General features: G+C 37.6%; 1 protein-coding gene across 1 annotated transcript; it reads left to right on the top strand.

Moving 5' to 3' along the window:
• The first annotated feature begins 15,007 nt into the window (after positions 1-15,007).
• LOC146742178 (uncharacterized) lies at positions 15,008-21,445 on the top strand. Its single transcript, XM_085500261.1, has 3 exons — positions 15,008-15,364; positions 15,727-15,876; positions 16,433-21,445. The coding sequence occupies exons 1-3, from the start codon at positions 15,148-15,150 to the stop codon at positions 16,804-16,806; spliced, it is 741 nt and encodes a 246-aa protein (XP_085356387.1). The 5' UTR covers positions 15,008-15,147; the 3' UTR covers positions 16,807-21,445.
• Positions 21,446-21,966: the final 521 nt, after the last annotated feature.

Raw genomic sequence — 21,966 nt, 5'->3', positions numbered from 1 at the left:
TTTTGGACATGCTTTGTCAGTTTTCATTCAAACTTGGTACATAAATTATACCTGTTAGGAAACATGTCCATGACGATTTATTTCACAATTGGATCAAAGATGGCCGACCGGCAGCCATCTTGTTTTTTGAAAATGTTGTCTTTTTTGGACATGCTTTGTCAGTTTTCATTCAAATTTAGTACATAGATCATACATGTTAGGATACATGTCTCCGATCGTCCGTGAGTTCCTGAGTCTGTCCGTCCATCCGTGTATCAGTCTGTCCAGAGTCTTATTTCAGAATCCTGTGGACCGATTCCGTTCATTCTTTGCATGTGCCTAGTACCTTATGTGGGACATATGCACATGCAGTGGTTTAGTGATTCGATTCATAATGGCCGACTGGCAGCCATCTTGTTTTTTTTAAATGTTGTATTTTGGACATGCTCTGTCAGTTGTCATTCAAACTTGGTACATATATTATACATGTTAGGATACATGTCCATGACGATTTATTACGCAATTGGACCAAAGATGGTCGGCTGGCAGGCATCTTGTTTGTTTTTTTATGCTGTATCTTGGACGTACTCTGTCAGTTTTCATTCGTTTTTGGCACATACATCATACATATCAGTGTGTTTCATAAACAGATCAAAGATGGCCGAATAACGGCTGTTTTTATTTTTGGCCATATTACTACTACACGGAACACGTGTTTTGATGTAATCTGTTGTATACGCCACTTGGAACTCAAGTTTCAAGGACACGCTCGCGACAACCCCTCCGCTTTAATATGACGAGCACAAAGAGAACTTTCAAAAACGGGAACTGTGTCATTTTCAATGACTTGTTACATTTTGATTTGTCATCCATGATTTCAACATTATGTCTACAAACTTGCAGGGGCTGCCCTGAGAGAGTCCCATAAATGGTCATGTCACTCATACATAATCTCAAATGTTGTTTTCCTGAACTGAACTGTCCTGTTTAGATAATTAATTACCAAAGTAACTACCAAATAATAATATAGAACTGTCAATCGTTGTTAAAAGTGGGGAATCAGCCCGGGGGCAATACATAGAACCTGCCTAATCGTTTTTTACTCCCATGTGTGCAGCACAAAATGAGTCTTTGCGGTTAGTGTGTTTGTGTGTGTGGGTGTGGGTGTGTGTGTGTGTGTGTGTGTGTGTGTGTGTGTGTCCGTCTGTTCCACTGATATCTCAAGAATCATACATCAGTTTTTGATGAAACTTGGTGTATAGATGCTCTGGGCTAATGCGCAGATTTGATTAGGTTTTGGTGAAATTTCATGCATATTAATTACCTAATTTGCATGATAATAAGCTAATTTTTAGCTGTTCCATGACTGTTCCATTGATATCTAAAGAACCACTGATTGTATTTTGATGAAACTTGGTACATGGATGCTCTGAACTAATGCTTGGTTTTGATTACTTTTTGGTAAAAATTACCTAATTACTAATTACCTAATTTGCATAATGATTAGTCAATTTTCGGTTTTTCCACTGATATCTTAAGAACTAATCATCACATTTCAATGAAACTTGGTACATAAATGTCATAGGACACTGCACAGACCTGATAGTTGTTAGGGTAATGTCAGTGCATATTAATTACCTAATTTGCATAATTAATTAATTTTCAGCTTTTGATGTTTCAAGTAGTAAGCATTACATTTCAATGAAACTTGGTACATAGATACTCAAGAACTATGCAGAGATTGATTCTTTTGGGATAAATATTTGTGCATATTAATTACCTAATTTGTATAATTAGTTAATTTTCAGCTTTCCCACAGATATCTCAAGTACTAATTATCACATTGCAATGAAGCTTGGTACATAGATCCTTTAGGAAAATAGACAGACCTGGGTAATTGTGGGTTAAAATCTGTATATATTAATTACTAATTTACATAATTAACCACTTTTAAGCTATCACACTGATATATAAAGTACTAATTATTCCATTTCAATGAAACTTAGTACAAAGATGCTCTAGGACAATGTACAAACCTGATTAGTTTGGTGTTAAAATCTGTTTATATTAATTCCCTAATTAGCATAATCATTCAAAATTTTTTTGGGTTCCAATCACATTTCAATAAAACTTGATACATAGATGGTCTGTTACATTGCGCAGACCTTGTTAGTTTTACATTCAAATCTGTTCATATTAATTTTTTGATTTGCATTATTAGTTTTCAGATTTTTCATCACTATCTCAATCAAGTACAAGTAATTTCGAAATATTGTTAATGTGTCTCCAATACTCTCAGCACATGGGAGTTCTTTCTAAGCTTTCTTTGATTTGTTTTTTAGGTATAAGTATCGGTCTTATTTCTGGTCAAGATATGTATAAATATCGGTAATATTTTTCCTATTTGGGATACTCATAGGTCCGTGTATAAGCGAATATCTCCACCTCAGATTCATATATACATCAACCCGGAAATTAAACAAAAAATCAACATTTGCGTTAATAATATGCTCTTATGTAAGTGACAGAGGTGCCTCTATGGTCAAAATATATATTTTAATAAATCAATATACAATGCAACTGTTGGCTAACAAGTGCTTCTATTGGAGATGCTCTTTTAATAGAGCAAATACGGTAACTGTTTTACATTGTATTTGGAATAAACAGTGATGGCAGAAATAGTACTTTGATATAAATATGGGTATAGATTTTGCCACTATCGATGTATAAAAACGGTCACACTTTTGAGCACTCAGGGGCACCTCCCTACCCAGCTATCTATCAACTTCTCCCGGGGGAATCAATTGATGTTGCGTCCTAGGAAATTTATTTGTCCCTAGGTAATAAGCGAAATACTAGGTTCTGCCGTTAAGATCTGTATTTGCTACCAGCAGATTCTGCGCTTTGCATAATAAACAGTGGAATAAACAGTGATGACAGGAATAGTACTTTGGTATAAATATAGGTATATTTTTTTGCCACTATCCAGGTATAAAATGGTCACACTTTTGAGCACTCAGGGGCACCTCCCTACCCAGCTATGTATCAACTGCCCCCGGGGGAATCAGTTGATGTTGGGTCTTAGGAAATTTATTTGTCCAAGGAAAGTTTGTTTCGGTCACTCCTCCAAACTAACCCTTGACAGATTGAACCACTACAGTGTGTATTTAATGAGCGCCCTTGACGACAGGAAGGGGAGATGCGACAAAAATATACAATCAGCTATGTTGTATCAAAATACAGTAGAGCAGTTTTTAATGGCAGCCTACGCAGCTTTTCAAGTTAAAAAGCCTCAGCGATCACCAAAACCATGCAATTGAGGCATTACAAGATGAATAAACTAGTTTTTTGCAACGAGGACAGTGAAAAATCACGGTAATTGTGCAACAGTTCAACTCTTGAATAATCGAGTAGAGCTTGTGAAATTTTCTTCCAGAGTTGACAGAGCTGACGAAGTATGCCACAAACAGCCTGCAACGTTGGCATAAACAATTGTGGAACTTGGTGGAAAAATGCTGCGCCGTTTTTTTTTTTTTTGGAGTAACTGTGCTACGTATCGCCATTTCCGACACTTTGTTCTTTAGGTTACACATCGTTTGAGAGGGCGCTTTTCCAACTTGAGCATCATAATATAAAATACGCGTTTACCCAGGCTGATCCCGCTCGGGTTGGTGGAGTCGGCGATGAGTCAATGCCAACAAACCGTGCGATTCGGACGATTGTAATGGAATTTCGTCCTAACATAACCCCGAAATCTTCTGTCAGAACACTTGTATGCATAAACTTAAACAAAACACTTAATAAGTCATTTTAATCGTCATATTCAAACTCCATTTACACCTTACGAATCAATGGCGACCATTTCTATACTATCATCATCTATCAGTCGACCAGCAGAAAACTTTAGAGAGCGAACGTTATGGAGATAAAAACAAGATACGAACACATGCAGTTGTTTGTCTGGCAGAGTAAACGGTAAAAATGGCATAGGTGATAATGTCACAGGGGAAATGGTCTAGGCGTTAATAATGGCACCTTGTTTTGTTTTGTGTTTCCTATTGGCACCTATAATCAACTTTATCAAGACAGATCCGACGCCATCCACTACTTTTTGGCCAGTATTTGTGTTTTATTTTTATATATTGTTATTTACGTTTCAAGAAGGATCAAGTATGAGTTACAGTATCTTGAATTTACATCATGTAATATACGGCACCAGGGAACACCATTTGTTGTAATGTCTCATAGTATTGTTTCGTTTTGCCCATAAAGCTTTCTATTATGTGATAGATTCAGAAGATGAATATACTTATGTAAATGCATTTTAGCAACATAAACGCGTTTTGTTACCAGTAGGCAGATAAAATTGACTTGTCTGCAATATTCTGGATATCCAAAGATCATGCACAGTTTACTAGGGGATGTTGCCAGTTGAACTGGTATTCTCAGCGTAAATAGTAAATCTTACAGTTATTGAAAAGATGTACATGATCTTCAATACTTCGCTTGCTTCTAGATCTAGCGAGGACTTGACCCACTAGCTCCTGCTTCAAACCCTTCTTTTTCACATTGTCAGCGTTTTTGTTTTGTATTATCAGCTTTATTTTGTCTACTTGTGGATTGTGTTTTAGATCCCCAGTAATTACCCGAATTCTGTTCATAGTCCCCCATGGTTTGAATCTTACATTTTATTTTGATATGCATTATATTCCGAGTGCATTAAATGTTTGCTGATAGAAGGATTTTCAGATCCACCTCATCGTGTGTAATATCGGTTTTACTGTTGATTTCAACGTTAAATACAATAGTAACAAGAGAACTGGTAATGGTTGTAGAACCATAACTGCCTCAGCTCAAAGACTGTTATGTAATATAAGGGAATGTAAAGGGAAATGTATTGTAGTGTTACCTCTGTGTAATTTACAATATATATGCATTACCCTTTACTGTTAAGGACAATGTGGAGTTCACTTAAATGAATGGTAGAAGCAAGGCTGGGCAAATTTTGCAAAAAAAAATAGTTAGTTAGAATTACCAGGCACGCAATCGACACATTGATATCGAAATATGGATGATAAACGGCAAATGATATTTCTAGAGATATAGTTGGAATTGAAGCAAGGAAGTGGCCTATTATCCCATGAAACATACTCGCGCATATCCGTACATATCACCCTGTCTTAACGTGTGTATGTGGGGGGGGGGGGGCATGTACCCAATCATAATAACTGGAAATGGTTTCAGAACGGAAAAGTGTTTTATTACTGTAAATAATTATGAACAATAAAACCTGAAATTTAGAAAAACTATAGACAATAAATAATGAAAATCTGTGATTTGCTGTACAGTTTCTAGAAAATTATTACAAGTCTCAGAAGTATTTGGACAGCTCGCTAGCGAATTGGCAAACTGCTTGAGATGCTGAATTGTTCGAGTTACGGACATCGAGTTACGAAAACATCGTGTTACAAAAATGACCACGCCCATATTTTTGAAACCACGCCCAAATTGTAACTCGATATTCAATCATTATTAACAGTTAAAAGAACTTCGAGTTACGGGTAACATACATTTTGGTTTGTGTTGCACGTCCACATTCAGTAACTTTCAAATTTTGTAACTTTAATTAGCAGTTATTCAAATTCGAGTTGGTAACTCATGTGCGTGTCTGTAATATCGCAACAATGTTACTGTTATTATTGCAACAAAACGCGCCAAAATCGAGTAATGTGAAGATTGAAAATATGTTTGCCTGATTTCACACGTTGAACTAGTGACATGGAAGACATTCGTGGGTTTTTTAATTTACAATGAATTGTTATATAATAAAAGAGAGAGAATCTGAGATGATGAAAATATGGAATGACGCCGATGAGGAGGTATCTCGACTCTGGCCTCTGTAAAGTTGTGAAGATGTACAGGGACTAAGCCCAAAAGTTGAAACAAACAATCTCATTGCGTGGTAAAAAATGAAAGACAGTATCTGGATGAACAATAACTACAATCTACGTTGCTTACTGTTAATTACAATTCGAGTTAAAAAAAATAGAAAGTTAAACAAAACAAAAAATATATGTTGCCCTTTACTCGAAGTTTGGTTAACTGTTATTTAAAGTTCGAAATGTATGGTGCCCGTAACTCGAAGTTCTGTTAACTGTTAATTGAAAGCGTGGTGGTCGTATTTTACACGCGTTGTATAGTCGCTATGAGTCCCATATCGAACAGGACGCAACACGACGACTGTCACACTTGTTACAATTACCTGTTACAATTTGGACGTGGTTTCACCAAAGTGGGCGTGGTTTCAAAACATTGGGCGTGGTCATTTCTGTAACTCAATGTTTTCGTAACTCGCTGTTCGTAATCGATGTCCTGATGGCTACCTCCAAAATGACGAATGAGGTTGAATATTATTAGCGGTTGGATGTGAAAATTTATTTTCTCAACTTTTCTCTTTATTCAAACCGCGTAAAAGCTTTTTATATCACCTAAGCAATGTGGACTCGCCCCGAATAGACGCGACTACAAATCGGCGCCAGCGAGATTCGAAAGCCAAGCAGTTAGCCAATTCGCTAGCGAGTTTGCAAATTGGATGCCCCAATACTTCTGAGATTTGCTGTAACAGAACCATAACATTTACAAGATAAACGTTTTGTTTACTAGAAGGAAATGTCTTTTGGCAGCATTTCTTGTATTAATTTTCATTGCACAAAAAGGCAGCAAATACTGTTACTGAAGCACAGAATTTGCATGTTTTTTTCCCGGCCATTCACGCAAACTGCAAATCAAGTCTTTTACTGCATCCATAGTTGTGAATGAATGCATTGTGGCGTATTTTGACCCCCGGAATTTGACCTTGCATTCTAGCTACATTTACCTCCCTTTCATACCAGTTCAATTTTTTTTCATTATTTCATCCAGATTCCATGACCAACCTTTATTTCACAGTCACTCTAGTTTTCACTTTTCTAAAATTATTTTATTGATCAAAAGAATTTTCACTCCCATCATGCAATCTCCCATAGTACTTCCGCAGACACAGATGCGATCGCCAACATAACTACAAATAACCTCGCTCTCAGGAGCTGAGGAATAAAACCAGTTCAATTTCTTTTCATTATTTCATCCAGATTCCATGATATTTAATATTTAAAAGCAACCTTTATTTCCCATCATGCAATCTCCCATAGTACTTCCGCAGACACAGATGCGATTGCCAACATAACTACAAATAACCTCGCTCTCAGGAGCTGAGGAATAAAAAGGTATAAATCAAAAGAGTAAAACACACTGATTAAGTACAATGATTATAATGTCTCAAACATCAACGGTTATGAATCTAAAAACAAGGGAAAGGCTACCAATCGACTCGCTTTTCTCAAACAGTCCGCCGAGGGTAACCCTTCGCTGCACTGTCTTCGTTACTAAGGTTACAAACTCTATATCAAAAGGTCAAAAAAACTAAGGCGTGGCGGTGTAACCAAGCGATCGGCCAATCGCGGCCGTCGACAGCACGATCACGTGATTACCAGGGATGCGTCTCTCGGTTAAAACATTGCAAAGCGGTCACTAATAAACAATGAATAAACAAGCTATTAATCAAACTCCTGTCAATACGCTTATAAACTTCAACTGAACTCACAAGTCGTTAATCTAACCCTCTGGCAAAAAAGACGGGGAAAGGCTAAAACGATAGACACTACTAAGTTACATATAATCCGGTCAATCATGAACAAAAGCTTGCGATATCAAACAATACGCATACAGGCGCACCACCTCTATTTCAAAAAGACATTAAAACACGTTACAAAGGTGCTCTCAACTCAAAAAGCGTCAGAAGTATTCCGGAAACAACACGTAAACAAAAACAAATCTTAAAACGTCGATATCTCTGTACATCGACAAATCTCAAAACTCTTAAAAATACGTGGGGGCATCATTCCTCCCATCATATTCCGTACTCATAAACTCATTAAAACACCATAAAACTTCACAAAACTCATAACACTATGTTGCAAATACTTGTCCACTGAAACGCGCTTAAATCGTTATAAAGGACCTCGAACGTCACTAAATATCATTTCAAACAAAGATCTGGGCGCTTAAATAACATACAATTCAATATCACAAAAAAAAAACGTTCAGAAAAACGATAGTAAAAGCAAGCAATACATTACATACTGAACAATAAATAGTGTTGGGATTCTGGAAAAAAGAGTTCAACGTCTTGAGTTACAGTGTCAGTTACAGTGCCCAGCGAGCGATTCTCTACACAGTATACAATAGCTAAAGTTCTAATTCAAAGTCTCTATAGCGTCTCTTCGCTTTTCGTTGTGTTAGTCCGGGTCGTTCTTTATCATCTTGCGTCCGATGTCTTTCGCTACACAAGTCCTATTCGATACTCATCCTTCGTAAGGGGCTCCGGAGTCTTCATGTCTTCAGCGTTGTTCATCGGTGCCATACTGTTAACGGCGTTAGTCGTCAAGCGCGGTTAACGAGTCGTCTCTGCCATCGAGCTGTTAGTTCGGTTCACAAGAAAGACACCTCTTCTTCATTTCACTTTTCTTCACAGGATGTCAATGTGCGTAAGACGCAATGCCCAGGGTTCTCACACCACGTATCAGGGGGGAATATCGTCTCGTCTCTATATCTCGTGTCCCCTTGAGGTACGGGATCGGGAAAGTCGCTTAAACTTTACAGTCAAACAAGACACGCACAACGAAATACTTTTCAACTCTCGTCTTAGTCGGTCAGTCGAGCACTCTGTAAGATACAGCGCCCTGGGGAAAGGTCCCCAAGACTATCGCAAGGCTGACCCAAGACTCGCCCAAGACTGCGTCTCAAGACTCGTCCCAAGACTCTCCAGGACTGGACTGCGTCTCAAGACTCGTCTAGCCTCTCCAAGACTGCGTCTCTCGTGGTGTATTCGCAAAGACCAACTCAAACAACTTTATTCATTTTCAAAACCTTAACCAATTACAAAGCAGTAAAAAGACTCTAAGGCGTAACCTTCAATCATAAAGCCAATCACACTAAGCATATCTTTTGATTAATCGTTCATTACATTAATAATTGCGAATACCAAATGGTCAGAAATAGTAGTCCGAATAGCGACGGTTATATCGTAATTAGTTCCAAATCACTGAGCCAAGTTCCGTCCAGAACCTCAAATGGGCCTAAACGATGACAGACATAACACAGCCATTCGCTAGTAATCAACTAATTAAGTCGATCAACAGATACGTGCAAACAATTTCATCATACTGGAAACAGTCTGGTCTTAAACTAGTTACACTTAAAGACTGCAAGTCTTTCCTTCTTCTTCCTTCTTCTGTCATTTTCCTGAAAACCCTATGCATAATGAATGTAGTAAATGAATATGAATATTCCCCTCCTACTGCCCAGCCCGCCTATCATAATCTTTCTTGCGATTGTGTCTCTCTTTCTTGTTGTACAAAATCTTGTTCACTTCTCTAATTTCGTTTAGAGGTACAGATGTACTGTTCATAATACATGAAAATTATGACAGTTTTGTGAACAGTGTAAGTTTTCTGCAAGTTGAGTATTTTCAAATTTTCCAGCGGTTTGGTAATATTTTCAGGTAGGTATTATTTTTGAAAATTGTAGACGTGGTGGGACAATTCATCCCAAACATAGTTTGCATTCGCTCCTTACACTTCTCCAATCAAACTGATTCAGTTATATCTACGTTGACTTTTAATCCTGAACCCCGACAGGAGCATCCCAATAAATGCTCAGTTGGACAGGATGTGATGTTATGTCGTCCCCTTGTTTTTTCACTTGTGTTGTGTTACACTTACAATTCATTATCCCGAATTATATCATAGCATCTTCAATGCCAGTGAATTTTATGACGTCATTAGTGCAGAGTATTCGCAATAATGTATCCCATTATTGAGCATCAAGGCCCTGTACCATGGATATGAATACAATAGTGTTTTCGGTAACGAATAAAGAAGGATGTATTACATGCTGGATTATGAGGTAACAGGTATTTAATATTAAAATCGGCATCAAATAAAATGGTCTATTGTCAGTATTAAAATAAGACAAACTTATAAGGACAACAACCATTCCTGTACTGTACTGTATATGTTCACTTATATTTTCGATGGGTGTATGTGATTTGCGATGAAATCAATCAGTCAGTACTAGTAATTATATTACATTCTCCACTTTTGACAAACATTATCCAAAACACGGCAATAGTGTTTACTTTCTGCACCTTCATAGTATGCGTAGGAGATATTATGTCAAAACAAACACACACATATGCATTTTAAAAAGAGGTTGTTTATCTCTGCTCGCATGCATGCTATTGGTCTCTGGCAATTAACAACCTCTCGCATGTACTTTGAGCCACATTTGGTTTGTGCTTAATCCTCATAGACGTAGTCGATTTCCTACATGTCGAACAAAGGTCTAAATGTATGTTTAAATCGTACTCAATATTAAAATATATGAAATACAATAAACCAGTTACACATTCAAAGTTGTGTAATCAATAGGGGTACCAGCACTGGGTGGTTCAATCTGCATAAAGGTGTAAGACAAGGTTACCCTCTGTCAACTGCACTTTTTTGTTACTAGCTGTCCATATTAGAAGTAACGACCTAGTTAAAGATATTATTTTACCCTCTGGTCGTCAACAAAAATACTATTATACTGCTTATGCAGATGATACAACACTGATTCTTAGAGATAGTTCTTTCATTATAGTTTCTCTAAAGATTTTGTCAATTTTAGCGCTCAACTTAGATAAAACAGATACGGGAGCTTCCACGGGGCCTATTACCAACAAATAATCTACAAAAAATGAAAAATAAACTAAACATTTGAAAATCGCGGGAATTGACCATCCAAGAAAAAGCTATTTTAGGAAAGTGCTTTCTTGCATCCCAATTAATCTACATTATGAATAGTTTATCAGTACCAATCCAAGTAGTTAAACAAGCCAGTTCTTTTCTGTGGAGAGGTAAAAGCATCATGTTGAAAATTCAACTATGTTTGGAGACAATTCACAAGGTGGTGTAAAAATGATGGATCTTGAATAATTATAGTAGTACCAATAAGCCATTCTCCAAATATCAGTAGTCTAGAAACAAATATACTGACAAAATCGATGGAACCGGAACATCACAAACCCCCACAAGGGAGTCAGACCAGGTGTACGTGAAGGGTAAGCATCTGCTGCTGGCATGCCACACCCGCCGTGATGTTTCAAAGTAATGTCAAATGCCAAACCAAGTTCACTGGACAAACAACCACACCAAGTCACAAGGACAAACATGACCACATACATCAATCACCAAACAAAACTGCAACCCTGTTACAGACAGAAATCCCATAGGAAGCCACCAAATCATGATGGTGACCAAAAAACTTCTTAAATGCACGTTTAAGACGAGGAATCAGAAACCCTTGACTTATCAACTTGGCAGTCAATAGTGGAATAATAAAAATATACTCGTGGGAGGAAAGTATGTATTCTATCGCGACTGGGTAAATGGATGAGTAAAATTCATAAGCAATTTGGTTGACAATGACAGAAATATCCTAACTTACAATCAATTTAAAAGTAAATATAATATAAAAGTCGATTTTCTCACTTACAATAGCATTATAGCTTCTATACCCAGCCAATGGAAAAAGAATGTAAAAAGTGACATCTTACCCGTGAGACAGAATGTAACCTCTAAACTGTCAAAATATAAATGTCAACATTTTTATAACGATATGAAAACTAATAAATTTGAAAAAAGCATCTGCCATAGCATTTTCAATACTATATAAGGAATTCAATCAAAGGCCTTGTGGGAGCATCTAATACTACTTGGAAAATATGAATTGTACAGAGTAAGATTTAACAATCTCAAACCAAATTGTAATACTTATATTGGGAGTATAAAACAAATAATAGACCTGGAAAAACGTATGGCAAAAACAAACCAACAATATGGAGAGTTTATAGATAAATGGAAGAAAGCTTTATTGTATTTTAAAATCGCACACTAATTTAAAAAATCTGATTTCTTAAATTCAATTTTTCTTTATCTGTCTGTTGTCAAATGGGTATGTACTTCATTCTTTTGACCTTGTGTTTTGTAGTGTTTATATAGTTAAAATTACATAGTGCAAATTTTATAAGTTGCGGTTAAGAACAACTTTGGTATCATTTGGATGAACATTTACCTGGATATTAGCAAAGAAATCGAAATTAAGTATGCAAATGGAATTGTCGATTAAAATTGAAACTCAAAAATTCATAGTGCATATTAAATATTAAATATGCTTGTAGCAAGTTTTGGTTATTTTTTTTAAAGTTAATTTCTCGTTATCTGTCGTCAAATAGATATGTGCTTTACTGTGACCTTGTGTTTTTCTTTGGGGTTTTGTAATGTTGTATATAGTAGAAATAAACAAAATTATTTAAAAAAAATAAAATAAAATAAACCTGTTACTAATTTGGAACTATGGGGATATACATTATCGAGAACATAGATGAGAACGACTGACAGTAGATATGCAAAGTTCACGCCATGAGAGGGCGCTCACTCAAACTTCATCTGTGTTGATGAAATCATGCCTGTATTTCCATCTTCCTATTTGTCAAGCTTAGACTGAACGCACTGTAGTAGCCAGGTGTCTTTCGTCGCTCTGCGAAAAAAATTACCGTCATCTGCTGTTGCCGTCTTATTTATTTTAATTGTTTAAATTTTTTCAATAGATTTCAATTACTAGGTATATTTAGCCAACGTATATATATAAGTGCGCCGTCTCCGGCAATACTAAAGATATTTTCTTCAATGTATTGCCCACTTTGTTCGTTATAACCACACCACGGACACAACTCTACAATAGAAGAATTTCTTGCCAGACAGAGATTTAGCTGACATTTTACAAACTGTTAGTTGAGGACAAAAAACAACTAATTACATCAATCCAATCTATTATTTTTTATTTTTTTATTTTTACAACACTGAAAAAACACAGCCATGAAATATTGATGCAAGCTGTATGCTCACAGTTGGAAAACATAGCAACTGTATTTACGGTATGTCTATGTGGTAAGAACAGTGAATTGATAAGACTTTAGGATTTTCAATATTTTGCACAGACCGACCCATGCTTTATGCGGTGGCTCCTAGCTGCCCTGGGCTCCTTGCTATACGCCGAAGGAACGGCCACTGTGACATGTAAACGACTGTGGTGTCTCAGAGGCGGCGACACGGAATTTTGCATGGGAGCGATATCTGCTCACCATCCCTCGCACTCAAAGCTCGACCTTATCATGGGGGTCTGAGGGCATGCTCCCGCTTAAAATGTTAAAATCTATACCCTCTGAAATGCTATTTCCTGCATTTTGAGGGGCAAATTTTGCTGACACAAAAGGTTTCAGCTTAATTTCTGGGGGCGCAACATTTTTTTTCGAGGGGCGACCGCCCGCTCTACCGACCCCCCCCCCCCCCGTGCCACCGCCACTGTGTTTGCGTTCGACCAACTATAGTTTGTTTGTATGTCAGTTTTTCAGTACGCGCCGTATACCGAAGACAATCCTGGCAAGTGGGAACTGCCATAAAATTCATGAAACTGTGGTTGTTGTCTACGATTCTCTTGAAGTAGGGTTGTTATACCTAAACTTGTCGCCGGGTAACCGCTCAATGTCTTGTTTTTCTAACAGGCCTTTTTTATTTTAATGTAAACAACACGGTCCTTGTTTTTTTTAATGTATCCAGTCATAGGTCAAATTTGACTCCCATGAGACTTTACTGCGAGTATACAATACAAAACGAAAAAAGTCAAAAAAGCATGTAATGAACTTAAGTGAAAAAATTTACCCAAGCCCTGGATAACTGCCAAATAACAAAACTCTGTTTCAACACTTTCATACAGAAGGGGGCAATTGATCATTCAAAGTTCGGCAGTCGTCGCGCTGCGCGTGTTCGACATTTGATTTTCCCACAATCCGATGAGCTCTTTTAATGGAATCACAAGTATGAGGTTTTTTCCTGGGAGCGACTTGCACTGATTACCGATGGTAAATACTTCGATACCTTCCAACTACCTAAAAATACATAATTAAAGTGTCATAACGTCTCAGTTTTTACTCGTTGGTATGCGCAACAGTCAAAGTCGCCATCTTTGTTTATATGAGACCCATATATCTCGCGCATGCGTGGCGCGAGGACTACCGCCCTTGAAGTTATAACCACTGATATTTGAACACTATCGCGTAAAGCAATGCACTGTGATACACCGAGCAATTATATACACCCAATGTGTATAACGCGATGCGCAAGTTATACTGTAATACTACATTCTTAATACCTGCTGATATACTAAGTAAATAAAAAAATACCACTGAACTGACGGTAATGTAAATACCATGTCAAATCAAAGTAAGCACGTCTCCGTCTCGGCCACCCCCGAAAAGATGCTGAATAACGAAGAAAACGTGTCGTGACGTGAAGTTAAGCGATTAAGTGTCGTACGAGCGTCGATTCTAGTCACGCACGAAGTGCATGTTTACTTTCATTTCACTTTTATTATTTCATCCTGTCGATTATTATTTACGTAATGTGTATAGCTAGTGTGCACGTGTATAACATGGTACACATCATAGTAGTCATAGTGCAAAATAACGTTCTACAGTGAACTGTCATCACCAGAAATTCATTTAAAGTTTCACGTCTGTCGCATTTCATTATTGGGGGCGTTATTAGTTCGAAGAAAGGCGTGTGTTGTTCACTGCGCTGGGCACTATTACGTGTGCATTGTAGTATTTCAAAAGTGTTGCAGTTGAGTGCATTCGCATTAATCATTCTTAAATAACATATGCTTTCAGACCGTGTTTACGCGGTGGCGGATATGTTATCAGGACATGGCTTCAGTAAACAACTAACAATGATGATCACTAGGGTAACAAAAATACACGCATGAGTAATTGCGACATTTGTTTGTTAGAGTGAATTGTGTAATTCGTAGAACCGTGGTCTTGTTGCCGGGGATACCTTAACCGTACAATTAGGCAACGCGGTTCAGAAGATCAGGTCTCGCATGTTACAGACTTTACCTAACAGTCCCATTCTGCAGAGTAACTGAGTAGGTACTGAGATTTACTGTTGTTGATCAATCAAGGATTCCACAATGGATAGCAAGCCTCTGAGAGAGCACAATTGGAGCGAACTGCGTCTATCGGTGGTCGGCTACGCTTTAGTTTCCCTGGCCGCTCTGTTATACATCGTGAGCACAGCAACACCTCACTGGATATCGGGACCAGTGAGCCTTCAAATCGGGTTATTTGTGGTGTGTTCAAGTTCCCCAGGGGTAGAAGATGTTTGTGGAAGTGTATTCCCAGTATCCGGTATGCACAATTTTTATTACGTTTTTAATATTAAAGGGTGGCAGTCGTCGTGCCGCGTCCTGTTCGATATGGGACTCATAGCGACGTATACAACGCATGTAAAATACATTGTTTGTTTACATGAAATTCGAACACGCGCTTCGCGACGACCACCGCGCTTTAACTTTATTGTTTAAAGGGCGGCAGTCGTCGTGCCGCGTCCTGTTCGATATGGGACTCATAGCGACGTATACAACGCGTGTAAAATACATTGTTTATTTACATGAAATTCGAACACGCGCTGCGCGACGACCAACCGCGCTTCAGCATTCTTGAGCAGAAACGATTTATTTATATAATACTCATATCTAATTGCATTCCAGTATATGTACATATTACCAGATTCTGTATGATATCAGCCTGTATTATTGGGTGTGTCACCATCATAGTACCTGCCGTGGCGTATTCTGGCAAAGTAGATCAAATAGGGAAGAACGAGGTTAGAAAGACGGCACATGCAGTCCTGGTAGCAGGTACGTCACATATACAAATCAGCGATATTACAAGCAATCGTATGTATTCGGGGAGGATAGTCCATTTATTCTGATTATAACATCTTATAAGACCAGCTCCACTAATTTGAAACAGGCCAACGTCATGGCAACGTCATTCAAATACAGGGCTAATCTGCACTGGCTCGGAAGGTTGTAAATGATTAGCTAGTTTGAATTTCTTATTTGCATAACATTACTGAGAATGAACGTGCATTCAACGCCACAAGTTTTTTGTTTTTTTAGCCAATCAGAATTCATCTTCCGAGCCAGTGCAGATCAGCAGCAAATACATTCTTCAAATCCAAGATGTCTGAATTCGATAAACTTTAACATGGGGAAACATGGTAAAATGAAATAGTGTGTGCATTCACGCAGCCATTTATATAAATTCATATAGCAGCAGTATTTACATGTGGGGAATAGTTGTCAAGCTCGCAAATTGAAAACCAAAGTGTACCTGCAAAGCGAAGTGTAGTGCTTCATTTACTGTGTACGGGAAATGTATATAGAATTGATATTATCTTTTTTTTAATAGCTTCCCTGGTGGTCATAGGAACCATAGCATATACAATCGGAAGTGCCGTCAATGATTTTTTAATCTTATACAAGCTGGATTACTCCATTGTTCTGGCCTGGTTAGCTGCCATAGCAGGTTACGTTGGTGGTGGTATTTTAGAATCCCAGTTCAGGGAACCACCGTCCGCCAGCACGACTATAATGGTTATGCCCCAGCAAAACACTGCTGGCGTCGATCAAACCACTGGTCATGGTATGGTTACCTCGTCTCCGAATACATTTGTCGATTCTTCTGCACCACCCTCAGTTTATCCCGGAGTTATGGCTGGCCCTGGTGGTCCGAATTACCCAGCACAAGTACCCGGAATGCCTCAAGTTCGAAAAAAACGTTAAGCGACAAACTATTTTCTGGTGGCCCTTTTTATTATGGGATTGGTTGTATATGCCGATCAGTTTTGTATTTAAGTTTTACGTGCGTGCCGTGTGATTATTACTAAACGCTTCAGCGTGGTATTAAGATTTTGTTTTCAGGCTTGGGTATTACCAAGGTGGAAAATGGTTGCACATATGGGGGGTAATTCCTGGAATTACAATTGAGAGGGTTCAGGCCGAAATACATATATATAGTGTTTTCATGTTTCGTCTGATATTTCTGTGGTATTCTGCTGCTGTAAATAATGCAAGATTTGTTCCGAAATTCAGTGTGTTGTGTGCACTCCAGGGTTATTCGTTTTTTGCTCAAAACACCCCTATTTTTTAATGGCAGAGTCGAATAGTTTCACTCCCACTGGGAAATCTGCATTGTTACTTGAATGAGAGCTAACTAAACACATTTTCCAGACCGGCGAAAGTGTATGCAACAGCCAATTTTAACAGCCTGTCACGTGATTTTAGTCTAAATGTCAACATCAAAAGAGGCTAATCCATTTACGCAGGTATAACTGGGAATAGAATATGTGAGGGATTGTATCAACAGAGATGTGTATAATGAAAAGTAACATCTATCCTTCTTTTGCATCGCTGAGCATTTCTGTTTTAGTATACTGGTTTGAAAATGTTGAATTTGCATGATTTGCAATGTGTTTTTTTACTGAAACTCCCCTATTGATCGAATCCCGGGTTTGAAAGAGAACGGCACACCACGTGATTCCTTTGAATACAATGGTGAAGGCACGCAAGCATGTCTTACGTTGTCAGCAGTAGTCGCTGAGCTTCACGCTACAACTTCTCTTGTGATGTTGCTTGTTAGCCGTGGATTGAATTAATCTTGATTACCGGTTAAAATGTTGCTTATTTGGCGTTGGTGATCTTTATTTGGAACTGGGTAACGTCGCCAGCAGAAACATCCTGGGATTTTGATGTTGATGGTTGCGCCTCCATGGCAATCGCTAATTTTACTGCGGGTGGATCTTCCAAGAGCCCTTCGGGGTTTATAAAACTCATTCAACATACATAAAGTTCTCTCAATCGTAGTAGTCCATGTGATGTACACCTAATATGCCAAACATGTTGCTGAACGATTTTGCCAATGAAAACAAGCCGGTTGGCGATCCACTCCACTAAAAAAAAACTAGCAATATGTTTTCGGCTGTTGCCATGGTAGGACATGAACGTGAAGCTAACGTCGGTTTATAACTAAAACCGGGCACCGTATACAAAGTTCGCAAAAAAACATTCAGTCCTTAGAAGTCATTTTATTTTATTGCTAGGACGTATGCTGTCGTTAGGGATTGGTCAGTTACTTCGGCCTGGGGTGGATCAGTAGGGGGGTTACCCTGTTTTTGATTTTGCGAATGGGGGGGGGGGGGTCACCCTGTTTTCCACAATTCACACACGCGCTTATGCATATATTTTTTTAAATTTTATTTCAGAACAATAGATTAAAAAGTTAATCGTACAAATGTGTTCTTAATAATAACTATTGCCCATATTGCCTATACATTTGTTGATGCAAAAAATGTTATAGGCTAAATATTTTGGGGTTGAAGTTGACAAATAACTAACAGATTATGCAATGCGGCAGAGCCCCATGCAATTATACAGTTAAGTTTTGAACACATCCCAAGTCCATGCGATATCAGATTATTTTATTTAAAGTCTGAAGTCACCATTGTATAAGATATTTACTGGATTTATCCAATTGTAGCTGGAGACGGAAAAACACAGCAATTAGTACAAAGAGCAGTGACAGTTTTTGTTCAGCAAATCAAAAAAGTTAAATGGATTCATGTATATAAATAAATAGTTTTTTTGTTTTTTTAACTTTTAAATATGCATATTTTGCTCTGTAAAATACCAAAATCCAACACAAATTTATACAAAAATCAAAGTGTCCTTTGTTTTCATAAGCACAGACTGTGCTTCAGGTGTAAAGCTTTCCTGGTCTATAAGATATGAAAGATATATTAAATCCAAATTAGTTTTCAAACCGCCTAGATTCAAATCCTCTTTTCCTATCTTATAAGGGCGTTTATCTAGTGAGTACTCCACAGCTTTGTTTTTATTTACTATCTTTAACAGCATAAATTTCCCTACTTTCTGCAGCCTTTTCTGTAGCCCTTTTATAGCTTTATGCTTCCCCTCCCCTCCTAAGATGACTGGTCTATTAAATGCAAACACTAAAAATTACGGCAAACCACGATATTTTCAATGCACATCATACATTTTGTAATCATGTCAGAGCCAAAACTGTTAATGTTTCTTTGTTTTTCGGGGGGGGGGGGTCAGCATGTTTTAAAATATAATGTTAGGGGGTCGCCCACTTTGTTTTGTTGATAGGGGTGGGTCAACTGAGATTTACAGCTGACAAAATGGAATCTGCCGACCCCCCCCCCCAGGCCAGAGTAACTGAACAATCCCTTAAATTTATTATTTCCAACCGATAGTATTTTCTAGATTGCAGGCAGCATTTACAGTTCATTCAAAATTGCGTCGGGATTACGTTGATACAGTGTAACAATGTCGGCGTCGGTGATCTCTTACCGGTGTGCAACGTAGCCAAAATAAAAGGCATGAATACAAGACTAGTGGGAGGTAATAAATTTGGGGTCGAAAGTATTCAAAAAACAGTTTTTGGCTGTTGCCATGGTAGCTGTGGACCAGGACCAGTAGCTGTGTTTTGCCAATTAGTGACGGTACGACCTGCCTGTCAATTATAAACAAAATTAGCCAGGCCAAAAAAAATCTCAGTAAATTGTTGCCCACACTCAAGCGGATTAGAATGAGCTACGTCCATGCTTTTTAATCATAGAAACGTAGGGTGTGATACATTTGGCGTGAAGGTATTAAAAAATTCAGTTGTTGGCTGTTTCCATGGAAACGGTGGTCAGAATTTGTTTTCAGATTTTACCAATAGTAACTTTGTGCCCACACTCAAGCTGAGCAAAATGAGCTATGTCTGAGGTGTTGTATCCAAAATTTGTAGGAGATACATTTCCTGATAACTAGGGTGAAGGTGTGACCTACCTGCTAAGTTTGAGCGAAATCGGCCAAGCCAAACAAATCACAGAAGAATTAATACGTGAAAACACTAGAAATCACACACAGATACACAAAATTAAAGTGATTTTAAGGGCAATCCAAGTGGAGCGAATCGCCAATACCATGTTCATTTGCATATTGACCGTGAAAATACCAAAAACATCATTGCATGGGTGATATGCAAATTAGTTTTAGTCAAAATAAGTTACTGCTTAGAAGTACCATTACTGTTGTTCAAATTTCATTTCACTCGGCAAATATATTCATGTACCCAAACGTAAAGTATCGTACTTCTAAATATTGTTTATTTCTGCTATGTTTCGAAAAACGCTACTCTTGAACGGACTACTTTATTCGCTCTCAGACCTCATTTGCATATGGGGTGTGGAAGTACCGATTTTGATTTCAGGGACGAATCAAAATAAACTGCAGTATATATGTAATAATGTGGAATACTTCCTTTCACTGTGAACATTTTTCCGCTAAAATAAATTCCAGTGAAAATGCCATTTCCCCCATACTCTATTGAGACTTGACACAGCACAGTGAAAATTTGATTCACACCGTATGCTTGAAAACTTTTCATCGAAAATAAATTAAGTGAAATTCTGTGTGATTTCATGAGAGTTGAAAATGAAAAAATTATATGACACCCAACCCTACCACTCCATACACAATGTAACCACACCTCAAAAACATCCTTTCACCAGTGTATTCTATTTGAATTCAGGAGAAATTTAAATAAACAATTTATATGACAACGAAATTAATTATGATTCCAACCTCTAGTTCAGCACTGATTAAATAAACTACCTCGTCTTTATGCCAACTTGAAGTTATTCAATGCCTACACCAGTGACTTCAGAATCTATGTTTCAATTCCAGGAATTTCACTTGCTATTAATTGTATGGGAGTGCCAGTTTTTTATTTTCTATTGTAATGTCAATTTCTTGTGATTACTCGGAAAATGAAGCTGTAACCACAGACCACAGTGCTGCAACTAAATCCTGGTATAAGCACCGGTTAGGCAGTCTTGAACTATGCATGTGAAGCCAGCTGAGAGGTATATCCAATCCTATAGATTTCTCATTGTTTGGTAACTATTTGCTGCAAATGCAACAAAAATCAATATAAAAATATTACCCACACAGCATTCTACAGGTTACTTGTATATATATATATATTGATGATGTAGTTACAATTACTGATTCCAACTCTGTTGAATCTAGCATGCTTTATCAAAAAGGTTTACCAACGATTTGCCTAGACAACCACCAACATATGAATAATTATATTCATTTACTGAGTTGTTCACAAATTGTATTTGTTTCTATGAAAAACCTGTTTTTTGTTAATAAATATTTTAATAATATAAATAAAAAAAATTGAACCCTATTTAATATATAAATTGTTTCACCAACTATCTACATATTGAGAAACTGTTTATCAATATCGAACACAAATTGCAGAACACTTAATTGAACGAAACCATTGACATTTTCGTACAGTGAATTCACATTACAATAAAACTATGTTTTAAGCTGTGCAAAAGTGTTTTTTTTTTATTGACGTCAGGCCCTTCTTGAACAAGGTAATAAACGGGGTCGTTCAGGGATCATCCAGGGCCAACTAAATATAGGTTCGATAGGCTCTTTTTATTTCGAGGCACCCGGGGAACCAAAATTTGAGACGTAAATCACTCCGATGAGAATCGGTGATGATAACCTATAACTATTTATCTAGGCAATAGCTACAGGGATTGCGACCCAATCGATATTGGCAAGATTCCGCAGTGACCAGTGAGGCCAAAAACAGACACAAAGATTTTTGAATTTAAATGAAGGATATGAAATCAGTTTTATTACAGACTCCAGGGGAACAAGTATTCGTAATTCACTCTGGCGAGGGAATAGTCAATTCAAGGATATTTAGCAAGTCATCTGAAGATGACACATTCCCCACTTGTCAGATGTGATTATAGTTGGCTATAAAATCGAGTAGGAAGATTAAGTTGGAAATCAAAAGTATGTTACTGAAAGTTATCAGCTATCTCTCTATCTCTCGACATGCCA

This window comes from Saccoglossus kowalevskii, chromosome 6 (assembly GCF_978046115.1).
Source record: "Saccoglossus kowalevskii chromosome 6, keSacKowa6.1, whole genome shotgun sequence".
Taxonomy (NCBI): Eukaryota; Metazoa; Hemichordata; class Enteropneusta; family Harrimaniidae; genus Saccoglossus; species Saccoglossus kowalevskii.
This window is presented reverse-complemented; position numbering and strand designations above follow the sequence as displayed.